Raw genomic sequence first — 25,642 nt, 5'->3', positions numbered from 1 at the left:
TCAGCACAGTGTATTAATGTTCTAGCTCTGGCTCTAAACATCATATGACCTTAGATAAGTCATCCAACAGACCTAGTTCTCAATTACTACATGTGGATAAAATGATTGAGGACTGTCATAAATTGTGAAGAACCCTGGAAACTGACATTTGCTGGGCAAAAAAACTGTGCTATTTTCTATTACTATTTTATTATTAATATAGTAAAACTGTGCTACTTTCTATTAGTATTTTATTTTATTATTAATATAGTAGATGTGAATTATACGTTACTATGTTACATAACGGTATTTTTTATTATATCCTATTATATTTAATATGATTTCCTATTACTATTGAGAAAATTGAGACTTAGCAAGTCTAAATAATGTGCTCACTGACATATCGCTAGTAAGTAGCAGAGTAGGAACTGATGCCCACATCTCCCGGAATTTGGCATCCAGCTCTTTTCCACCACACAACACTATTCATAAGTGATATCTTAGTGACCCCAAATTAAAAGCTTCTCTAAGTGTCTCTCATTCAACACAGTAGCAGCCATTCCTAGGGGGCACGTCTCATTCAGTTCCATCGCGTGGTAATTGAATTTGCTTTCATGTTTCTCTAGAGGGCAAACTCACTGCAACAGGAGACTGATAAGATTGTCTTGATTATTTTTAACTGTGAAGCAAACAAGTGACCAGGAAGCCTTTTCACTTTTAAAGTATTGTTCCATGTCTTGCCTGTTGTCCACAGAAGTATTCATCATAAAACAGGGTTTCAGTTGCTACTAGCCTTTTGTATTCTTCCCTACTCAGACTGCATCTCTTCATCATTAAAATAGGGGAAAAAAATCATATAAATCTACAGGTGGTTGTGTGAAGTTTTAAAAATGTACACAGTGATGCCCTCCTCATGATCTTGATCAGAAAAGGGCCTCATTGTATGTTTAATACAAATGATATGTTTAAAAAAATATTTCCTAGGGCAGAGGTTGGTACCAATTACAGGATGTGTTAAAAAGGCTATTGAACACGTCTGTAGTTTGTAGACGATTCATTGGTTCATCCATTGATTTGTTTATTCATCCATCAAATATTGATTGAGCCTATATTCTAGATTCTGTGGGAAGTCCTAATAATAAAGTTGTCCTCGTGGAGACCACATTTTTTAAGGGAGATGATACTGATTGTTTATCAAGGGAGTCTAAAGTAAATGAAGTCTACATTTGGCAAAGAATAATGTTATCTACTCAGTGGGCACAGGCCTCCTGTGGATGTATGTGCCTGTTAGGAAAAGTCTGTCATGGCAGGGTGGTTCTTGGGAAGTTTTTATTCTGAGTTAAGATTAATATCTTGCTACTTAGTTCATTGCTCCCACTGAATTTAAGGCATCAATGATTTTAAGATGAACTAATTTATATAACACCGAGATGAAAAAATAAAGATAAATCTGCCTATTAAATTATTTTGTGATATTTTTAATTGTTTACAATTTTTATTTTGTATTTATACTGAAAGAGCTCCTTTTGACTTCTTTAGTGAAATATTTTTATCCTAGTTTCTGTTCTGCCTACTTATAAATGAAACTATGAGCAAAGTAATTCAGAGAATATTTCCTCAAAGTTCTTCATATTTAGAGTCAGATCCTTTCAAATTTCTTTCAAAGTGAGAGTTAACAGGGTCGATTTTTTCTAAAATACTGCCTTGGCCTTGAAGATGAGGTCAGATGTCAGATCCATGCCAAGGAGTAAGCATGCTTAGACACGAACAAAGTCATGGCAGGGAAAAGCACGTGTAATGCTCAGAGAAGGCTAGCCAACCTGACTTTAGCAGTCAGATCACAACATTTGTAAGCAAACTGAAGAGTGGTACCCAGACTCCAGCTATATTCTGGAGGTACAATTGACAAGACTGCCTAATGATTTCAATCATTAGCGAAAGACTCAAGAGAACGAAATACAAATGGAAACTCACCAGTTTCTGGCTTAAAAAGGATGACTCATGGGTTTGAGTGGCAGGACAGTTGGTGTGATAGGAAATATGGGGAGAGGAACAGAGTTTGGGGAGTCTAAATGTTACATGTGAGATGCATGGGAGATAACACTGAAATGGGAAGTCAGAGATGAAGATACAGGTTTAAAGTTCAGAGGAGTGGTTTTGAACTAGAGATAGGAATTAGGGAGTTCTCACCAGGTAGTGGGGATGTAAGCCAGGAAAACTGTGAGAGCCAAAAGAGAAGATATGTGGAGAGAGAAAACAAGAGCTGGCACAGATATAAACTCAGGACCAAGGCTAGCTTTGTGGGCATACATCCAGCAAAGTCCTACAATGGATGTTTAACAGATGCTTGTCAGATTAATGTTCTCAACAAATACATATTTGACAAAATTATATGAAGTCATTTTTATTATCCTCCTTTGATTACTGAGGCCTAAGCAATTTAACTCATTTTCTTAAGTAGATGCAAGATGAGAATTCTGTTCTAGATTTTAGCTTTCATTGCCTATTCTACAACCCTCAGAACACTGTTTCCTTGAACAATTTCCTTTAAAATATGAAACTCTAGGTGAATCACCCTGCCTTCCTCCCCCACCCCCTGTTTGATGTTGAGATGGTCACAACTCCCTTAACATAAAGGTTTTTGTGTAGATCATCTGCACCCGCCTGGAGGAGTACAACAGCCGGCAGGCTTTATGCGACGGATCTCCCGAGGGACCACTACTGCGCAATCCTGGAAACCACGACAAAGCCAGGACCCCAAGGCTCCCCTCCTCTGCTGATGTGGAATTCTGCCTAAGTCTGACCCAGTATGAATCCGATTCCATGGATAAAGCTGCCAATTTCAGCTTTAGAAATACACTGGAAGGTAATCCCCTTTTATCACTCATTTAAAATTTCCTCTGTTTTTTTCCTGAACTCCTATCTGTAATCTCTTATTCAAAACCCCAGATATGTTTAAGAATTCAGAATTTTCTGACTAAGGACAAGTGGCATATATGCCTATGTGGCCAACAATCCTCACAGAATCTGAGCAGCACACCGTAATCTGACACACACAACTCTTCAGTAAAAGGTATAAATATACCTGTTGTCACGATAAAGAAAGGCCATTGGCAGTCCAATGGTGAATAAGGTCAGCTTTTTCCAGTGACAGAGTACTGACACTGAACAAAACATTTTAATACCACATAGTGTTTTGGAATTATGGATAAAAGACTGTGGATCTGTCATACTTTGCAAGTTTTAGTATTTTACCTAGTTTAAAAACTTTGAACACTAGGCTTTTTTAGCCAATTCCATTCTTTTGCCTATAATAGGGATAGAATCTATACTTCAGGTTAAGTTGCCATCTCATTATCCCCCAAGATTGCTGTACTTTGTCAGAGATTCCTTCTCAGAGGCTCTTCTAGATCTTACTCTTCCTACAAAGCTCAGTCCTGCTTGCTTTTTTTCAGCACCTGTTGATTCTTCCTTGCTCATGTGGTCCTGGTCACAGAACCCACTTTTTTTTACCTCAATATGCATTATGGAAACAAACTGCAAACAAAACAAAACAAAACAAAACCAACCAACCAAGAACATTCGCTCAAGTCACAGATTTAATGGGAAGTTTGGTGAGAGAGAGGGCTAACTTGTTGAAAAGTCAACAACTCCACATTTAACACTAAACAGTCTACCTCTTTGGCACCCTACTGTGTAGACAAAACTTTCTCTCATTTCTTTCTTCTAAACTTTCTTTTTTTGTTTTCTTGTCATTGTGGTTGTTGTTTTATCTTCTAACTTCTGTTGCTCAGCTATATAGAATAGTTTTACTGTCTCTTTCACATCCCTGGGTCCATCCAACCATAACCTTTGGGACTTGATCTCCTTGAGAAGCAGTTTAAACAAGGAGTATATCACCTATATCACCCTAAAGAGGATTCCTCTTCCAGTCATTAAAATAAAAATTGTGTTTATCTTCTGAAAGTAATATTAATGATTAACATTTTACAGCTAATCGCTGTGCCAAACACTGTCTCACTTAATTCTTACAACCATCCTCTGAGAAATAGAGCACCATTATTTTGAGTTAAAAGAGAGGAGACAGAATTAGAAATATTATATAATTTGGCTATAAGCATTCGTTAAGTGACTGAGCTAAATCTGTTCTGAGAATTGTCAATTGCCAAAACCCAAGAGTCCTTTCCATTGTACTCTGATGAACCAGAATGGGTTAAGAGTTTCTTGAGAGTGAACAATAAATATATCAAACTGGACCTTTAATGATATAATATTGGAAAGCAGTGCATGGTGCCATGAGTCTCAGAGCCTATACGCTGAGACAAAGGTGCACACACAAGTGGGCAGTTACCATCTGGGAGGATTGGGTGTCCCACTGGACTATGCAGAGGTTAAAAGCAGGACTCCAAATTCTGACTTAACGACACTGCAAAGTTGGGCCTCATCCTTAAGGAAACAGAAGTAATCTATAGGTTTTTCAGGCAGATTTTCTAGAAGTGAGAAAGCATGAATTATGTTACTAAGAAACATCAAGGAACATGGGCTGGTCACAGAAGAAAGGTAGCAGAGCTACACTTTTCTGGAACTAGTTGTGTCAACTCAGCCCGTGGCTTCCAAATGAGTTTCTAATGCAGTTAATTATTCTTATTCACACATAGTCTAGCATGCTTTCAAGGAGAAGAAAAAAGGCATACCATACCATAGCACATTGTCTGGCACATGACAGGTGCTCAGTAAGTTTTTGATAACTGAATACATAAATAAAACTGAATGCATTTCAAATTGCATCTAACCCACCACTTAGCTTATTTATCCCTGTTGTATGTTGCCAACATACTGGTGGGAAAACATTAGCAAACACTGATCTGAGCTATAAATGAAGGCTTTCCCTGATCAAGGGCACTTCTTTTATCCTTTTCTTTAAACTTTTATTCAGAAATAATTTCAATCCTATAGAAAAATTACAACAATAAAATAATACAAAGACACACATAAACCCATATTCACTCAGTGTGTACATTACATCTTTCCCAAACTGAACCATGTGAAGGTGAGTTGTATGGATTAGAACCCTTTATCCCTGGATACATCAGTGTATTTTTCCTTAGAGTAGGAATATTCTCATACATAATCACAGACCAGTTATTAACTCGAGTAAATTCTATATTAATATAAAGCTTTATTCTAATCTAATATTTATATTCTGTTTTTAATGACCTAATAATGTCCTTTATAACATTTTTCCCCTTCATAACAGGATCCAGACTAGAGTAGGTAACCTTTGGTTGCCATGTCTCTTTAGCCTTCTTTCATCTGAAATATTTTTACAGATACGCCTTTTTTAATTTAATGAGATTGGCACTTTGGGAGAATAGAGTTTCTCCTACCATTTGTGAATAGGATTTCCTTTTTTTTGAGTCTGTCTAATATTTCCTCATAAATGGGTGCAGGTAATGCCTTCTTATCCAGAATTCTCTGTAGGTGGTTTTGTGTCTTTCTATGAGAGTATCCCTTTGGGAGACAGAGGACAACCATCTGTCTCACATTGGTGATGTGAAGTTTGATCATCTGCTCCAGGTATGGTCCAATTTCCCCACTCCATAATTACTTATTTTCTCTCTCTCAAAATAATAAATTGACTACATGGAGATTTTTTTAACGCTATGCAAATATTCTACATTCTCCTACAGTTGCCATCCAGTGGTGGTTACAAAATGATGATTTTCTATCTTCAGCATTTCCTTTACATTTATTAGCACTCAAGATTCTACAGTTAGCAAGATCCCACCTCCCTGGTGGGCTTCCTCTCTATCATCTATCCATCTATCTATCTATCTATCTATCCATCTAATTATTTACCTATCATCTATCTTATCTATGTAGATAGATAATCTATCAATCTATTTTAATCCACCTATGATATCAGTAAAGACTTTCAGCTCTCAGGATTTCTTCAATCGTATATAATTCTTTAAGGGGTAAAATTATCTTAGTGCTTAGATGGTTCCAGATTCCATCTATGGGCACCCCATTCAAGCTGGCTTTTGTGTCTCTACTTCACCTCCCCATTATTTTTTTTTTAGCATTTTCTTTCTTTCTGATATAACAAAGGGTTCTAGAGTCATCTTGTATCTGCAGTGCCTCAGGCCTGAATCAGTCATATTTTTTTCAGAAGCAATGGTTCCTTTCTGTGGGGAAGGATATCAGGAACAAAGATCTGGGAGCAAGTCTTGCTCACTGGACACAGTTTAAAATCAGAATGAGGTGGGATGTGGGATGTCTTGACCTACAAGGAGTGCTCAAGTGAGTATAGCTGTGAGGAGCATAGGGTGGGAGAAGCAGGAGCAAAGACAGCTACTGCATTCTTCTCTCAATAAATGCAGGTAGAATGGAATGGTCAGTTTTGATTGATCCTCACAGTTATTGCTGCCCTTTGATTCTTTCCAGCCACCCAGGCACCCAGTAATTGTGGATCTTAATTTTTTTTTATAAACCCAAACTTGACAAACGGTAATTTATTTAAAGTTGAATTGCATTGTCAAATATGAAGCCATAAAATGAAGTTTTTATTAAACCTATTAAAATCTATCTTATATTATGAGGGGATTCCCCCCCATATTTATTTTGTAATATCAAGCACATATCACTTGCAAAATATGGGTACCCTTGGACTTGTTGATCTTTCATATTTTGAAATATGTCTAATATCAAAAAGTCACATTCACCCAGAAATGTTAAAGGTATTGAGAATCTCTTGAGCTTACAGTGATGGGATTAAATTTTTCATAATTCTAATTTTTGCTTAAAAACTCAAATTTTATCATGGGCAAAACAATATCATCAGTTTTTTGTGTTTTTTTTTTAAGATTTACTTATTTATTTGAGAGAGAGTGGAAGGATCACTCCCCGGTGATATTGAGGGAGAGAATCTCAAGTAGACTCTCCCCTGAGCATGGGACTCAATGTGGGGCTCTATTGCAGAATCCTGAGATCATGATCTGAGCTTAAACCAAGAATCAGAGGCTTAACCAACTCTATTGAGCCACCCAGTGCCCCATCAGCTATTTTCTTTTAAGTGACATACTTATCTTGTTCAATATCAAGAAAATTTCTGCCAAATGCCTAAGTCTGAATAACCAGAGTTTATGTCTCAGTTGTGCATTCAGGTAGAAATGGATTCCATAAAAAGCATGGTTATTTCAGTTCTCAATGCAAACAATGGCACAACTGCTTTTCTTCTAGATAACCATCATACTTAAGAGTGCAGCAGAAGTATTACATATGTATGTTCCATTCTGGCTTCTCTAGGTTACCAGAACAGAACTTTGGTCTCTGATATCCTCCCAGTCATATTTCTGTTCTATGGCCCAGCACTAATCACTCCACTCTGTGTGGGTATCTTAGAAGAAATCATTGTGCAAAAACAATGGACTTTTTAGAAGACCAAAAATACAGAAGAATCACAGTCAACAAACTAATAAATGTACATAGACTTCCACTTCTGGGAAAGTGGAGTAGATACACATTTCCTTATTCCCCTCTCTCAGTACAACCAAAATCTCTGTATATTGTACATAAAACAGAATAATACAAATGGTGGAGATAAGGCAGACTTGCTAGAGAACCTGGGACCTCTTGATGTGATAAGGAGTCCCTTGTGCTTTCTTTTTGCCTCATATATCCAAGATCTAGAGCTGAAGAAGCCTGGAAATAGTAAGAAGTTTAGAAAAAGACAAAAACAAACTAAAGAGCAACAAAAATTTGCTCTCTTTAGCCAAAAGAAATAGGGAAGAAAGTTTTTAGGCAATAACCACTATACTCCATTCAAACAATAAAAATACAAAAAAAAAAAAAAGGAAAAAAGAAAAAAGGAAAGGAAAGGAAAAGAAAGAAAAGGAAATAAAAGAAAAAAAAGTGGTAAAATCCCCACTCATACTAGTAAATGTTAGCTGGGGTGACTAGAACTTTATCCTTATCAGACTAACAATGTGTCCCAATCCCGGGGATATTGAGGCCTTCCAATCTGCAGTGTTAGTGGAGGTCATGTAGGGGGCAGTAATGAGGCATTCCTACCTCTCAGAGCCCGGAAGTATAGAGGCTTCCTAGAAAACAAGTCAGATGGGGAAACCGGACTTCTATCCCCACCTTACATTTATGAGGCAATATTTTGTTTCCCCTTCCCTTACTGGACTTGAGTTAGAGAAAGCCAGTTAAAACAGAGTTTAATAAGATCCAGAGTTTCAGAACATAATACCCAAAATGTTTAGGATTCAGACAAAAATCATCACACCAAGTAAATCTCATGCTCGAGTGAAAAAGGCCATCAATGGGCAGTAACACTGAGATGACAGACAGGCTCATCATATAATGATAAATGAGTCATTCCCCCAAGAAAATATAGCAATCCTAAATATGCATGCACCAAACAAATGAGCTCCAAATATATGGAGCAAAAGCTGATAAAACTGAAAGGAAAATAGACAAATCTACAATTACAGTTGGAGAATTTAATACCTCTTTCTCAACAACTTATAAGACTTGACAGAATATCGACAAGAATTTGGAAGAACTCACAACACCATCAACCAAAAGTATCTGATTGACATTTAGGGAACACTTCACCCAATAACAAAAGAATAAACATTCATTTTGAGAGCCCACAAAACATAGACTAAGATAGACCATATCCTAGACCAAAAAACAAACCTTAACAAATTTAAAAGAAGTGAAATCGTACAGATTGTATTCTCTTACCAAAATGGAATTAAACTAGAAGTCAATAACATAAAGTTAACAGAAAAATATCATTAAAAAAAAAAAAGGATAGAAAGAAAACCACAGTCTTCATACAAGTTATTTCACTATATGAGTGTCTTCTATCTTGACTATTACATGGGCAATATTTTGACTGTAATATTATAGTATAGTTTTTCAAGGTGATACCATTGTGGGAATTGAATCAAGGGCACATCAAATCTCTCCTTATAATTTTTTATAATTGTATGTGAATCTACAATTATCTGAAAATTTCAACTTTAATTTAAAAATAACAAAACCAAGAAACAAACAAACATTTTTAGACCAAAATTTGAAATCTACTTTTAAATAGATGGATGTGATAAAAGACCCTAATTTTGAGTCCTTTTGGTCAAGAAATTGATGATACTTTTGTGTGCTAGCATTTATTCATAAATCAAGAGATACAATTTGTAGCACCATCCAAGATAATATTACAGTTATTGATATGTGGGAAAGCAGGCTTAGGACAAACATAGTATAGATTTTATTCTAAGTGTTACATTCCACAAATAGCTATTATCACTTTTTTTCTTGCCAGTTTGAGATTAATAGAATTATTGCCCAGAGAATAAAGTAATTGCCCAATAACTGGTATACAATTCATCTGAATCTATAGATTGTTTACAGAGAATTCCCTTAAATATACATCATGGTTCTAGTAGACCAAAAAATACCTGCATCTCTAATTTTGCAAATACCTCTAAAACGTCTTTATTAGCTTACAAAACATCCTTCTTAGATATCCTTACCTTGTTTTGATTTATACAAACAGCATTAGTATTTAGTTTTATTTTATAGTCATATATTATGGAGGAATAAGTTTCCATATAAATTCGTAATAGCTACTGTTTATGTTATAGTGAAGTAAGACCAGAAACATTTTAATGAGGCAATGGCCAAGTAGATGACTAGCCTAGCTCACTGGTTAAGAAAGAGCCTTCCTCCTATTTTAAGTCCTGCAGTTGTCAAATTTCTGGTTTGAAGAAAAATGTAAAAGGTTATAGGTCATTAGCCTTGGGAATCTGAGATACATAGTCTAAATAATCTATGAAAACCTATTTTTCTTTTTTTTTTTTTTAAGATTTTATTTATTTATTTGACAGATCACAAGGCAGAGAGAGAGGAGGAAGCAGGCTCCCTGCTTAGCAGAGAGCCCCATGCGGGGCTCAATCCCAGGATCCTGGGATCATGACCTGAGCCGAAGGCAGAGGCTTTAACCCACTGAGCCACCCAGGCGCCCCTAAAAATCTATTTTTCTTTTAAAGAGATATGTAAATAGTAGGATAAATAGAAAAGCTGATCATTAGACTAAAGTATTTGGGAAAAATAAATGGGACATACTCTTTTTAACACATCCTAAAATAAGAAATCTGAGAAGTTCTACAGTATAGAAAGCTGTTTTGATTTGTTTAACTAGAAAAATTTCTGACTAATTGGACCATAGATCCCATCATTACCATCACCTTATATATTTTATTTCTCCAAATACTCTTTTAAACTCTTTTGATTTATACATTTCAAACACTTACTTGGGAAAATCTGGCCTAAAATTAAAATGTTACACGTACAAATAACAAGGATTAATTCTAGTCTCCATCTTTTTAGAGTCAATCAATTTCATGCCAGAGACTATGAATAATTATCCTTTTCTTCTTTACTGTTAAGTTTAAGAGGATCAATGTGATTATTTATTCTCAAGCTATTCCAAGAAACAGAAAAGGAAGGAAAATTTCCAAGTTCATTCTATGAGGCCAACATTACCCTGACATCAAAACCAGATAAAGACTCCACTTTTAAAAAAGAGAACTACAGGCCAATATCCCTGATGAATACAGATGCAAAAATTCTAAGTAAAATAGTAGCAACCCGAATCCAACAATACATTAAAAAAACCGCCCATGATTAAGTGGGATTCATTCCTGGGTTTTGCAAATCAATAACATGATCACATTAATAAAAAAAAGAATAAAAATCACATAATCATTTCAATAGATTCAGAAAAAGCATATGACAAAGTGCAACATCCATTCATGATAAAAACCCTCAACAAGGTAGGTTTGGAGGGAACATAACTCAACATAATAAAGGTCATAAGAAAAATCAACAGCTATGATCATCCTCAATGGGAAAAAAAAAACAAAAACAAAAACCAGAGTTTTCCGCTAAGGTCAGGAACAAGACAGGTATGTCCACTCTCCCCAGTGTTATTTAACATAGTACTGGAAGTTCTAACCACATCGATCAAACAATAAGAAATAAAAGGCATCCAAATCAACAAGGAAGAAATGAAACTTTCACTATTTGCAGATGACAAGATTCTCTATACAGAAAACTGGAAAAGGCTCCACTAAAAAACTGCTAGAGCTGATACACAAATTCAGTCAGGCCACAGGATACAAAATTAATGTACAGAAATCTGTACACAAATAATGAAACAGCAGAAAGAGAAATTAAGGAATCAATCCCATCTACAATTGCATCAAAACCCATCAGATACCTAGAATAAACCTAATCGAAGAGGTGAAAGACCTACACTCTGCAAACTATAACACTGATGAAAGAAATTCAAGATGACACAAAGAAATGGAAAGAATATGCTCACAGGTTGGAAGAACAAAAACTGTTAAGATGTCTATACACCCAAAGAAATCTAGACATTTAATGTAATCCTTATCAAGATACCACCAACATTTTTCACAGAGCTAGAACAAACATCCTAAAATGTGTATGGACCCACAAAAGGCCCTGAATAGCTAAAGCAACCTTGAAAAAGAAGAGCAAAGCTAGAGAAATCACAAGTCCAAACTTCAACTTACATGACAAAGCTATAGTAATCAAGACAGTATGGTACTGGCACAAAAACAGACACATACATCAATGGAACAGAATAGACAACCCAGAAATGAACCCACAACTACATGGTCAATTAATCTTTGACAAAGCAAGAAAGCATATCCAATGGGAAAAATAGAGTCTCTTCAATGAATGGTGCTGGGAAAACTGGACAGTAACATGCAGAAGAATGAAACTGGACCACTTTCTTAAACCACACACAAAAATAGATTGAAAATGGATGAAAGAGGGGTGCCTGGGTGGCTCAGTTGGTTAAGTGACTGCCTTAATCTCAGGTCCTGATCCTGGAGTCCCAGGATCAAGTCCCACATTGGGCTCCCTGCTCAGTGGGGGAGTCTGCTTCTCCCTCTGGCCCTCTACTTCTCGTGCTCTCTGTCTCTCTCTCTCATTCTCTCTCTCCCTCTCTCAAATAAATAAAAATCTTTAAAAAAGAAAATGGATGGAAGACCTAAATGTGAGACAGGAAACCACTAAAATCCTAGAGAATACAGGAAATAACTTCTCTGATATTGGTGATAGCAGCTTCTTACTAGATGTGTTCAAGGAAAGGGGAAAAAAGGCAAAAAATATACTATTGGGACTTCATCATAATTAAAGCCTTCATGGCCATAATCACCAAACTGTGGAGAGAGCCAAGATGCCCTTCAACAGATAAATGGTAAAGAAGATATGGCCCATATATACAATGGTATATTATGCTTCCATCAGACAGGATGAATACCCAACTTTTTTATCAAAATGGTTGGGACTGGAGGAGATTATGCTGAGTGAAATAAGTCAAGCAGAGAGAGTCAATTTTCATATGGTTTCATTTACTTGTGGAACATAAGGAATAACATGGAGGACATTAGGAGAAGGAAAAGAAAAGTAAATTGGGGGAAATCAGAGGGGGAGATGAAGCATGAGAGACTGTGGACTCTGAGAAACAAACTGAGGTTTTGGGAGGGGAGAGGGGTGGGAAGATGGGAGGCCCTTGTGGTGGGTACTAAGGAGGGCATGTGTTGCATGGAGCACTAGGTGTGGTGCATAAACAATGAATCTTGAAACACGGGAAAATAAAATTAAATTAAAAAAAAATAAGTGTCTTCTGCACAGTGAAGGAAATAATCAACACTAAGAGGAAGCTTATGGAATGGGAAAAGATATTTGTAAATAAACTATCTGATAAAGGGTTAGTACCCAAAATATATAAAGACCTTACAAAACTCAACACCCCCCCAAAAATGAAAATCCAATTAAAAATGGGCAGAAGACATGAATAGATATTTTTCCAAAGAAGACATACAGATGGCCACCAGACACATGAAAGTGTGCCCAACATTACTGATGATTAAGGAAATACAAATCAAAACTACAGTGAAATACCATCTCATGCCTGTCAGAATGGCCAAAATCAACAACACAAGAAAAAAACAGGTGTTGATGAGGATGCAGGGAAAGAGGAACCCTCTTGCACTGTTGGGAATGCAAACTGGTGTAGTCATTGTGGAACACAATATGGAGGTTCAACAAAAATTTAAAAGTAGAACTACCCAATGATCCAGCAATACTTGATATTTACCTAAAGGATACAAAAACACTGATTCAAAGGGATACATGCACCCCAATTTTTATAATAGCAGCATTATGTACAATAGGCAAACTATGGAAACAACCCATCAACTGATGAATGAATAAAGAAGATATGGTGCGTACACACACACACACACACACACACACACGAGAGGAACATTATTAAGCCATAAAAGAAAATGGAATTTTGCCATTTGTGAAGATAGGGATGAAGTTAGTGATTATTATGCTAAGCAAAATAATCCATCAGAGAAAGACAAGTACTATATAATTTCACTCATATGTGGAATTTAAGAAACAAAACAAATAAACATGGGATGAAGAAAGAGAGAGAGAAAGGTAAACCAAGTCTTAACTATGGAGAACAAACTGATGGTTACCAAAGGGGAGTTGGATGGGAGGGATGGGTAAAACAGGTGATAAGGATTATGGAGTGCACTTGCAATGAGTATCAGGTGTTGTATGGAAGTGCTGAGTCACTAACTTGTACACCTGAAATTAATATTATGTTTTAACTAACTGGAATTTAAATAAAAACTTTTTAAAAAGAAAGGGAGAATATCCCAAAGTGATTATTTAGTTCATTGGTTATAGATTTCAGTGGAAATTTATAATAGAGCTTTAGCTAGATCCAGGGGCAAACATGTGAAGTAGTAGATTGTTTACAATGCCAAGTATGTGTGAGATAAAAACTATCAAGGTCTTTTAAAAAATTCATTAAGGTTGCTACTTATACAACTCTAGGGATGCCATCCAATTTTTATTATATTGTGCTCCAGAGAAGGAAATTATAAAATAATAATCTAAATGGAACTCCCTAGGGTTGTACATTTTTATTATGCTATAAATCTATCCTCCCTTAAAACTAAAACTTAAAAAAACTAATAGCTAACAGTTGTTGAGAGGTTACTAAATGTTAGGTACTTTAGTAAACATTTTTTTCTACCTTTTATCAACGTTATCCTAAGTGGTAAGTTTTATTTATTATCCCCATTTCATGGATTTAAAAAAAGAGTATGTCAGAAAGGCAAGGTCATCTGCTTATAGCAACATCAATCATAAGTGGCAGAGCTAGAATCCAAAATCAATACTGAATTCTGAGCTCCTAATCTCAATTGGAAATGTTTAGAAATTTGACAAGTATACTACCATCCTTGCAGAGAGATCCCTAGAACTCAAGACATGAGACCCTGGGTAAGCTATTTACATTCACATAGCACATCTGTTTCATCTACAAAATGGAAGTAATATATCTGTACTACCTATCTCCAAGTGTTCATTTGAGTCTCAAATAAGAATCGTTTGTTAAATATGGGAAGCCTCTGTTATACTGTGATGAAGAAAATTATTTTATTTTTTTTAAGATTTTATTTATTTGACAGATCACAGGTAGGCAGAGAGGCAGGCAGAAGGCAGGGTGGCGAGGGGAGCGGGATCCCTGCTGAGCAGAGAGCCCCATGCGGGACTCGATCCTAGGACCCTGAGATCATGACCTGAGCCAAAGCAGAGGCTGAACCACTGAGCCACCCAGATGCCCATGAAGAAAATAATTTTAAAGATTTATTCATAGTATTTGAAATCTATTATCTTTTTATCAATAATTTTAACCCAAACTCTATTTATTTTTATTTTTCATCCTCCAGTAAATTCAGAATCTTGTGATAGTTGTCTCATAGTAATTGAGTTATCAATAGAAGCTTTGAACATTAATGAACTTAGAATTATCATCTGAGTGTTTAAATAAGTAGAAGAGAATATACTGATAAAAAGGATTAGTTTTATAGGCAGAGATACTTGAAATATGATAATTAAGGATAAGAAGCCAAAAGCAACTACTCTCTAAGTATGCCTTCCAAGATTCTACAGGTCATTAGTTCCATAAGATATTGCTGAGTTAATCTATTTATTTCTCCTTCCCTTTATTAGTGCTCACTTTAAAATATTGTAAAAAGAAAACCCAAATAATGCAGCTTAAAAAAGACAGGGTTTTTTGTGTTTTGTTTTGGTTTTGGTTTTGGGGTTTTTTTTTTTGTTTTTTTTTTTTGTTATCATGAAACTTCAACAGAAATAGATAATTCAGGATTGGTAGTGCAGTTCTACCATCCTCGACTCCCAACATCTAGACATTCTAAATCTTCATTTCAGGGGCACCTGGGTGGCTCAGTCACATTGAAGCCTCAATTCCTAATTTATCTGTTCTCACTTGCCATTGCTTTCTTCTTCCCACCAACCTTTATACAATATTTTCCTACTTTATCCCATTTTCCACCAAGTAGAAGAAGGCCATGAAATTCTGTTCTCCCTAGCCATTAAAAAATTATATATTCTTCTTTCTCAATACCATCTCTCAAAATGTATCCCATGACCTATGGATGAATAATTATTTCTATTTGTGTGATTTTTCTTTTTTTTTAATTTATGTGTTTTTTTCAATGAAGTATATCACCCCTCTCTTCTTTCCTAACATCTACTGTTATCTCTCCCAGGTGGAACAACACCATAACTATTTTTCATACAAGCTCCTTGACCCTTTCTCTATATACAGTTATTTATTGCATCAGGAGAATATTGAGAGAATGGCCTATTCAATAAAAACATAAAAGCCAGATTCAGAGCCATGATCCATCGCACGCTATCATAAACCCAGGAATATTAGAGGCACATTCTAAGAATTTTAGCTTAACTGACTTCATTTTTTTTTTAGCTTAACTTATTTTAAAATTATGCTAGCAACTGGAGTTACATGTTTGAAAAGGGGAAAAAATAATGTATTTATTTATTCAATAGATAAAGTAGATAAAGCATCAACTTTGTGTAGTACCCTAGGAATGACTCTTGAATATGATGCAGATCCTTCTTTCTTGGATCTTACAGTCTGATTAAAAATTGGACCATGAATACATAAATTTAATCCAAAGAAAATAAACTATTAAGAAGAAGGAAGTATAATTGTTATTAAATAGAAGGATCTAACCAAGTGTTTATGTTAGAGATACTCTGTTTGAGGATCTGATATTTTCAAGGATGAGTTGGAGTAAGTCAGATAAAGTATGAAAAATAAAATGGGAAAAATTACAAACTCTTTCCAATATCTTAACAAAATAGTCTTATAAATTCTCAGAGACTCCTTATAATTAATAACAACTGCTGGTGTCAATATAGCCCTACTTTTTACTCCTAAAAACTTTTCAGATCCATTATCTTAATTGTTCCTCTCAAAAGCTTCATACCACCTTTATTATTACACTTATTTTGGAAATGAGGGAACTGAGGTTCAGAATAACTTGACCAGGTCACACAGATAATAGGCAGCAAAACCAGATCATCAACAGGGGAGGTTATGTCCCCAAGTTGTTCAAACAAAGAAACAAAGTTTTAGAGGAAATAGAGAGTAGAGGTTAAGAATCAGATTGCCTGGGTTAAAATTCTGATACTGTCACTTATAGCCAGATGATTCTTGGTAAGTTTAATCTGTCTTTACTTGAAATCCTCTATTTCCAAAGTGAGGATAATCACAATACTACTTTGTGTGGCTATTACATGGGTTACTATTTATAAATTACTTAGAAGAGTCTCTGTAATGGGAAAATTTTGCTAAATAATAAAGTTACTGACTTGCATGCTTATTTTCTAGCTCCATGTACAAACCAAATTCTAAGAAATGGAGTAGACTAGTGTTTTAGATCTCCAGTGGACAAAAATTATTCCAGGGAGTATTAACCCTAAACTGAGTTGACATCCAAAGTATAACAACATGATAGTACTTTCTACTAAAAATGACTTTTAAAGTCAGACTTTGAGATGGAATTAAACCCTTCTACAAACTTCTGAAATTCAGTAAGGGAATTCAGTTTGACAGAAACAAACATGGGGCTTAAGGAGGTAAACATCTGGCCTTCTGTAATGGTGGCACTCCCAGAGAATGCCAGCCTTCTGTGTTTTATGACAGGAATCTGATTGATTCAGCTAACTGTATACGATCTGAAGTCCTGTGATCAGAAGCTTATAAAGTACTCATCCAAAGAAAGAGGGAGAGTGGGAACCACCATGATAGGGCATTCTCAATCTTGAAAGAGAATATTATGGAAAACTGGGCTGGATCAGATGTCTCAGCTTTTTCACTGAAAAGAATTAAAGGAAACAAGGATACTGCTGGAACTAGGAAAATGTGTTGTGATGTCAGTGATTTTATATTTTAGTACAACTGATAGCTCTATATCAACTAAGAGTTACAGCATGACTAAGAACAGAGCATTGAAATCTAATAGATAATTAGCCCAAATCCTGACTCTGCCATTTACCAGTTGATTGACTTTGGATAAACCACCATACTTTCTTCCATCTTAGTTTTCCCACATGAGAGTGGGCTTGATGATATCTTCTTTACAGAGTTACTATGAGGATTAGGTTCCATAAGAACATTAGGAAAACAGCCTCGTGCCTACCACACAGAAATCGAAAGTGCTGTAACATCAAAAATCTTTGTTGCCAAGTGGTAACTAAGTAGCAACAAAGGTGAGTAAAATATATGAATCATGTTTCTATTATAGTTAAATTGTGGAGAGGAAGCTTTGTGATATGCAAGCACAAGCCTCTAGTTGAAATTGGAGGTTGAAAATGCAAACACACTTGTGAAAGATTCAATCATATTTTCAAGTGATTTTAATCAAAGGTATCTTAACAATAATTACCTTGGTACGACACAGAGAATATGGTCAGAAGTACTGTAATAATGTTATACTGTATACAACTGTGTACAACAATAATGTTGTACTGTGACAGATGGTAGCCATGCTTGTGGTGAGCATAGCATGACATAGTCTTGCAGAATTGCTGTGTTGACCACCTGAAACTGATGTAATATTGTATGTCACATATACTTCAACTAAAGAAAACTTACCTTTAATTTAACGTAAGTAGAATCTTTATTAATTTTGCTTCCCTACAACTAACTTTATTTGATGCTCTCGTACATTCATGACAATAATTCCTACACACAAATATATAGATATGAATGATGAGAAGGAAAGAATGGCATAAGGGGAAGAACACGGAATTTAGAATGAGAACATTGAAGAGATAGTTTTGGCATTCACCACTCAAAAAGCATGTGATCTTCAATGTCACCTAGATGCCACAAACTTTTCATTTGCACTGGAAGCATGGTGGTACCTATTCTACCTCCCCTACGTGAGGAACATCCAGTCACATGTTGGAGCTGACTCATGTCTACGGTGATAGCTGAAGTATCTTTTCTCTACTCTTTACTCAAAGACATCAAGTTGATACCTTGAAATTAACAATCATGGGAATATTTACACCATGAAAATTGACAGATGTTACAAAAAAACGTATTCTGCCCCTTCCCCATATTTCCCTTCTAAGATCTGGTTATTGGGGCACCTGGGTGGCTCAGTGGGTTAAAGCCTCTGCCTTCAGCTCAGGTCATGATCCCAGGGTCCTGGGATCAAGCCCCGCATCAGGCTCTCTGATCTGCAGGGAGCCTGCTTCCTCCTCTCTCTCTGCCTGCCTCTCTGCCTACTTGTGATCTCTGTCTGTCATTTAAATAAATAAAATCTTTAAGATTTGGTTATTAATCTTTTGCTAACGTACTACTGGGAATGTCCCATGAGAAACTGTGCCTGAAAGTGTTTTTGCGAACTATAAAATATAATGCAAACATGTTAAAATATTCATTATAGAAAGTCATAGATATATAGGTAATCTGTGACTTGCATATGAAAATGATCTTGCCTAATTAAAAATCAAGGCATAAGTAAGATAGTAGGATGCATTTAAATCATTTAACTTGTATTTCACAGAATTGTTCTATTAAGTCACGCCAATGACAAACTGTTATATAGAACCTTTGCAGGGTGACTAACCATCTCTGTTTGACTAGGATTATGGGGTTTCCCAGGACAAGGGTTAGCTATCTAACTTGCAAGGCCCAATGCAAAATGAAAATATGGAACACCTTGTTCAAAAAATATTAAGAATTTCTAGGTAGCAACAGCAGAACATTAAGCCAAGTACGGGCAGTTCTGGGTGGGGAACACTCAGTTGCATGCTTGTGAAACCTGTCGCATCTCTGACACAGGATTTTCAGCGCTAAAACCAGAAGTGTGGGGCAAACAAGGACCAGGATGGTTGGTTACCATACCTTTGCTTTGAAAATAGTTGGCGCTAGCATTAGTATGCCATCAATTTTTTAGCATACCCAGTGAAATATACCAAGTGTGCCACTTACTATCAATTCAGTCATAAGTGAAGAACAGGAAAGATAATACAGCTTGAATAACACTTTGTCTATAAAAGTCTTTGCTTATTTCAGTCTGTACAATTTGGTGAACTAAATGACTCTGCTGTGGTTCAGTATTCCTGTCTTGCCAAACACACAAATCTAATCTTAGAATATAGAAACCAACTATAAAATTTTCCTTAAAAATAAGTTTCAGACAAATTTTAAATGAAGAAATGGACAATTATCTTTGATGTGTAAAATCATTTTATTGATGTGTCTATAAACTGGAGATAAGATCTAAGAAATGCTGAAAAAAATAATGAGATAAAGTAAATTATATATGTGTTGTGTATTTATAACATGTATGTAAAGAAAATGATCACATACATGCATGCACATATACAACACCCACACACTGAGTTACTAACAGGTGAAATTAGTCTGATATTGAAAACAACAAACAATTTAAAGTGATGACACATGAAATAACTCTGTTTCTCTCTTTTGTTGAGTTTGGGGAGATGACTATGACTACTTACCCATAGTCTTTGTATAAACAACGAAAATAATTAAAGCCGTGGTTCTCAAACTTTAGTGTGCATTAGAATTGCCTGAAGACTTGTTGATGCAAATGGTAAATCCCACTCATTTCATTTGCAATAGTTCTCTGGAGGGCAAGAGTATTTGCATTTCTGACAAATTTATAGGTTAATGCTGCTGGCTCTGGGACCATATTTCTGAGAACCATGGAATTTGTTGAGCATTTGTGACCTTAACTATCCATCTAATAATTATATGGTAAGAAACCATCATCCCCTGCTCCATTTGCTTCATTGCTCCATTCCCTCTTGCTGAAGGAATTTCCTGAGTCAAATTAAAAGTATTTTCTAATAAACATAAATGCTAATTAATTACATTTATGGTTGTAGAACTAGAACTTTATTTGAGAAATCTTGAAATTGGATTGAAAGTTAATGCTTCCATTATACCTAGGGACCTGCTTACAGCCAAGATCTTTTTTTTTTTTTTTTTTTGATCTGCAATATTGTATTTCTGTTGTAAGTAGTTTAAAGTATAAGCCTTTGTTAAAGTACTCAGCCATGGGGCGCCTGGGTGGCTCAGTGTTAAAGCCTCTGCCTTTGGCTCAGGTCATGATCCCAGGGTCCTGGGATGGAGTCCCGCATCGGGCTCTCTGCTCAGCAGGGAGCCTGCCTCCTCCTCTCTCTCTCTGCCTGCCTCTCTGCCTACTTGTGATCTGTCTGTCAAATAAATAAAATAAAATAAATCTTTAAAAAAAAAAGTACTCAGCCATGAAATACAACCCCTCAAAATCATTGGGTATAACCTTGTGAGGCTATGCACTTCATAGTTCCTGAATTAAGTTGCACATTAGGAGACTAATTAGGGGGAATGTAGCCAGGGCCAGACAGTCACTTTGCTTCAATCTTCAAAAACATTAACATACCTTTGTCTATCTTTTTGCTTTCTTCTCTCCATTTATATCACTGAATTTATATCATTTATATAAAATCCATTTATATCACTACTATTAAAAGAGGTTTGAGATGCACTGAAAATAAAATTAAATCAAATAAATATACTATGTTCTGAAGATTTAACTATGTACTTTTTCACATTTCAAAATCTACTAGGCATGATGAAGTGTAACATCTATAACCCAACTTCCTAGAAAGGAGCATACAGAATTAAACAAGACGATGTATGTGAAAATGCCCATTCAGCGCCTGCCATGTAGTTGTTGCTAATTTTTTTAAACATTATTTTCAAGGGTACATGTTGGAGCGGTTATCAGCATGAAAATATTTTATCTCATTTTTTAAATTTATTTTTTTCTAAGAGAGAGAGAGAGAGAGCGCGCATAAGCAGGAGGAAGCAGAGGGAGAAGGTAAGAGAGAATCTCAAGCAGGTTCCACTCTGAGCGGGGCTCAGTCTCACAACCCTGAGATCATGGCCTGAGCTGAAGTCAAGAGTCTAAACCATGAGAGACTGTGGGCTCTGAGAAACAAACGGAGGGTTTTGGAGGGGAGGGGAGTGGGGTGTATTAAGTGAGCCTGGTGGTGGGTATTAAGGAGGGCATGTATTACATGGAGCACTGGGTGTGGAGCATAAACAATGAATTTTGGAACACTGAAAAAAAAATAATTAAACAAAACAAAACAGTCAGAGGCTTAATTGACTGGGCCACCAGGCACTACAACATGAAAATATTTTAAGGCAGAAGTGTGTGGTATGTTATTTTAAAGGCAGAACCTTTTTTGGGCTTCCAGAATATAGGAGGAGAAAATTTCAAGTGAAGGGAATAATACATTCAGAGGCAAAGTTTTTAAACTGTGAGCTCAAGTTTGGAGGATGGAAAGCAATTTAACTTAAATCAGTGAATTTCAACCCTGGTTTCACATTAAAATCACTTGGGTGTTTTTAAAACTCCAAGTACCTGAGCCCCAATCTCTACCAATTAAATCTCAATCTCCAAGGGTTGGGGAGATGCTTTAATATTAAAAAACAAACAAGCAAACAAACAAACAGAAAAACTCTCCAGAGTACTATTGGGGAGGAAATGAAAGAGAAAAGACACGGATTGACGAGCTGAAGTTTTGTGTTGTTAGGATCAGCCAGAAACTGTGGTTATTGACTTCCCATAGGAACGCAGCAGGCAGACTTGAAGGCCTAACCCAGAGTACTTTGGGCAACTGTCACTGCCCTTCATGAAAAACTGGGAGCCATTTTGGCATCTGCAACTGCTAACAAGAACCATGCTGGCTTACAGGACTTCCCATCCTGGGGAATTCTTGGACAAGAGCTAAGCAGCCACCCATTCAGGATCTTGCTGTTAATACAAGTAAAGAGCAAGCTCATAAATTCATTTGCTAGTCCATAGGAAAAAGGGGCTTCCAAGGTGAATCAGCAAGTCAGCACAGGTACAACCCAACTGCAGTGTACTGAAAATCACAGGTTTGAAACCAATCAGAGCTAGCTTCGATTCCCTGATTCCCTCCATGACTAGCTTGAATTTAGATGTGGTAAGTAATATATGTATAACTTCTATATAAGAAGTTATCTTGGGGCCCCTGGGTGGCTCAGTGGGTTAAGCCTCTGCTTTCGGCTCAGGTCATGGTCCCAGGGTCCTGGGATTGAGGCCCGCATCAGACTCTCTGCTCAGCAGGGAGCCTGTTTCCCCCTTTCTCTCTCAGCCTGCCTCTCTGCCTACTTGTGATCTGTCTGTCAAATAAATAAATAAAATCTTAAAAAAAAAAGTTATCTAAGTTGTTTCATCTGTAAATTGGGACAATGATACTATTTATGTCACGTAACCCCAGGAATTAAAACGAGATCACATACATAAGAGATATTTCAAAAGCTTGATGTGTAAACTGTTTTTATTTCAGCCTGGAATTTCCTCTTTGACTTGCTCTTCCAAAAGAGAATTAAGTTCTCAGCAAGAGAACCTACTGATATTAGTGTAATCCTTTCTTATTTTTCCAAGGTGATTTACTGGCCAAAAAATGAATTGTGTGAAGTAAAATAGAGAATCATTTATTCGAATCTTCACACTATTCAAGTCCATGACATTTTCTCTATTTTGTCTCTTAACAAGCAGCAGAGTAGAGCTCTTTGAGGGTCCCTTAAGATTTTATGGAGAGAAATTGAATTAAAAAAAAAAAAAAGATTTCATGGAGAGAAATGTATCTTTCCTATTCCCAGTCGTTATAGACTGGTGTAAGTGAAGGATTTAAACATATTTTGTATTTGGTTTTCTTTCAAATACAAAGATGTGAGAGCCTCTGTCTTTGTGGAAAATCAAAGCGAAATATTTGGTCCCTCCTCCTAAGACATTTCCAGTCTATTTGAAGAAACAAGATACGCACAGTTCATTTAAAAGAGTTAATATAATAAGATTATCTATTTAATAATCTTGTTCCTATACAAAGATGTTGGGTGTTTGTTCAACCTGTATCTTTGAACTATTTCTGAGCATATCACAATAGTCTGACAAACTCTATGTGCTTCTAATTCAGATGCCTTTTCTTAATAACTTTGGAGGCTTTCCCAGATGCAATATCTGGCAAATTAGCCAAAGAAGTGAGCAAAGAAATACTAAGCCTTGCCGAGAACTCTGATAGGAATGTAATCCCACTTCCTAAAATCACCATAACTTTGGATGAGGGCATGCAGCAGGTGGGGTCTGTAGAGCCATGGAGTTTAGGAAGGGGAGAGGTGTCCTGTGCTAGGATGGGTCCTGATGGTGGGTAGTTGTGGCAAGAGAGAATTTTATGCAGTGAGAGTGTCTCATATTCTTGGTTAGTGGCTTTCATGATAAGCATCCATTGATCAAATGCAATGAGCTGAGAGAAATAATAGGTACAACTGAGGAAGCCTCCATTTGTGCCAGATTCTGTACTAGCTGTATCACACTGGCAATCAAAATCATTCCTCATCAGAATCCAGATGGGCATTAATTATTCCCTCTCTTACCAGTGAAGAAACTGAGGCTCAAAAAAAGATAGCTATCTTGACAAAAGCTAGTAACAGAATTTAAAGTCAGGTCCTCAGAGCTCTAAAAATCTTTTCTCTATGGCAGTACCTTCAAACTGGAATAGACACTACTGCAGGTTCACCAAGACTTTCTATAGGATACATGGTACAGAACATGTTAAAGAAATTTATTTCTAGGTCCTCCTCCCAAGTATATTTTTCTTTTCTTTTCTTTTTTTTTTTGGTACTTTATTTATTTATATGACACAAAGAGAGAGAGCACACACAAGCAGGGGGAGAGAGAGGGGAAGAACTGGACTCCTCACCAAGCAGGGAGCCCAATGTGGGACTTGATCCCAAGACCCTGGAATCATGACCTGAGCCGAAGGTAGAGGCTCAACCAGCTACAGAATCTGGCACAAATGGAGGCTTCCTCAGTAGTACCTACTATTTCTCTCAGCTCATTGCAGGCAGAGAAAGAGGAGGAAGCAGGCTCCCCGCTGAGCAGAGAGCCCGATGGAGGACTCAATCCCAGGACCCTGAGACCATGACCTGAGCTGAAGGCAGAGGCTTTAGCGCACTGAGCCACCCAAGCGCCCCAGAGAAGTTGTTTTTTTTTTAATCATGCATATCTTGTAGAATATTTAGGAATGTTTCTGTGGGAAAATAGAATGTGAGATGAAGTCCAAAAAGGAAACCTCATAAAATTAAACATGATAATAGGGTTTGTTTAGGTATTTTTGATATGGATATAGTGAATGAGGTGGATACATTTTTAAAACATGGTATTATATTTTTAGTTTTGCATTTGAACTACTTGCAATATATCTGAAGTTATATCCTCTGAAAGTCTTTATAATTTTGATTAAAATAATCTGGATCTACTTAACAGTATGTGAGAACATATATAAAATGTGGTCTTAAAACTTTCCTTTGGTGTTATCAAGGGTAAAAGCTTAAAGACCTTGCTATACAGAAGTTTGTCTTCCATGATATGGGATTTATTGCTACATAGGAAAAGCAGTAAACCATTGCATATTAAAGAGCCTGAGCGCTAGAAGAAAACAAGCTTGTGCCCCAACCTTAATTTCTCTCTTTTTTTTTTTATAAACATATAATATATTTTTTCCCCAGGGGTACAGGTCTGTGAATCGCCAGGTTTGCACACTTCACCGCACTCACCATAGCACATACCCTCCCCAATGTCCATAATAACCCCACCCCCCCCTCCCAACCCCCCTCCCCCCAGCAACCCTCAGTTTGTTTTGTGAGATTAAGAGTCACTTATGGTTTATCTCCCTCCCAATCCCATCTTGCTTCATTTACTCTTCTCCTACCCCCTTAACCCCCATGTTGCATCTCCTCTCCCTCATATCAGGGAGATCATATGATAGTTGTCTTTCTCCGATTGACTTATTACACTAAGCATGATACCCTCTAGTTCCATCCAAGTCGTCGCAAATGGCAAGATTTCATTTCTTTTGATGGCTGCATAGTATTCCATTGTGTATATATACCACATCTTCTTTATCCATTCGTCTGTTGATGGACATCTAGGTTCTTTCCATAGTTTGGCTATTGTAGACATTGCTGCTATAAACATTCGGGTGCACGTGCCCCTTCGGATCACTACGTTTGTATCTTTAGGGTAAATACCCAGCAGTGCAATTGCTGGGTCATAGGGTAGTTCTATTTTCAACA

The 25,642-nt window shown here is 36.4% G+C and overlaps 1 protein-coding gene across 2 annotated transcripts in view; it reads left to right on the top strand.

The window, feature by feature from the left end:
* Positions 1-25,642, top strand: part of TYR (tyrosinase) — a 134,794-nt gene that overhangs the window by 43,764 nt on the left and 65,388 nt on the right. For both annotated transcript variants that reach the window (XM_032852841.1, XM_032852840.1), the window contains one exon: positions 2,629-2,845. In XM_032852841.1, coding sequence (XP_032708732.1) covers positions 2,629-2,845 — 217 coding nt within the window. The remainder of the gene's footprint in view (positions 1-2,628; positions 2,846-25,642) is intronic.

This window comes from Lontra canadensis, unplaced genomic scaffold (assembly GCF_010015895.1).
Source record: "Lontra canadensis isolate GAN:19392208 unplaced genomic scaffold, GSC_riverotter_1.0 scaffold7, whole genome shotgun sequence".
Classification (NCBI taxonomy): Eukaryota; Metazoa; Chordata; class Mammalia; order Carnivora; family Mustelidae; genus Lontra; species Lontra canadensis.
The sequence above is the reverse complement of the archived record's forward strand: the minus strand, read 5'-3'. Positions and strand labels throughout refer to the sequence as shown.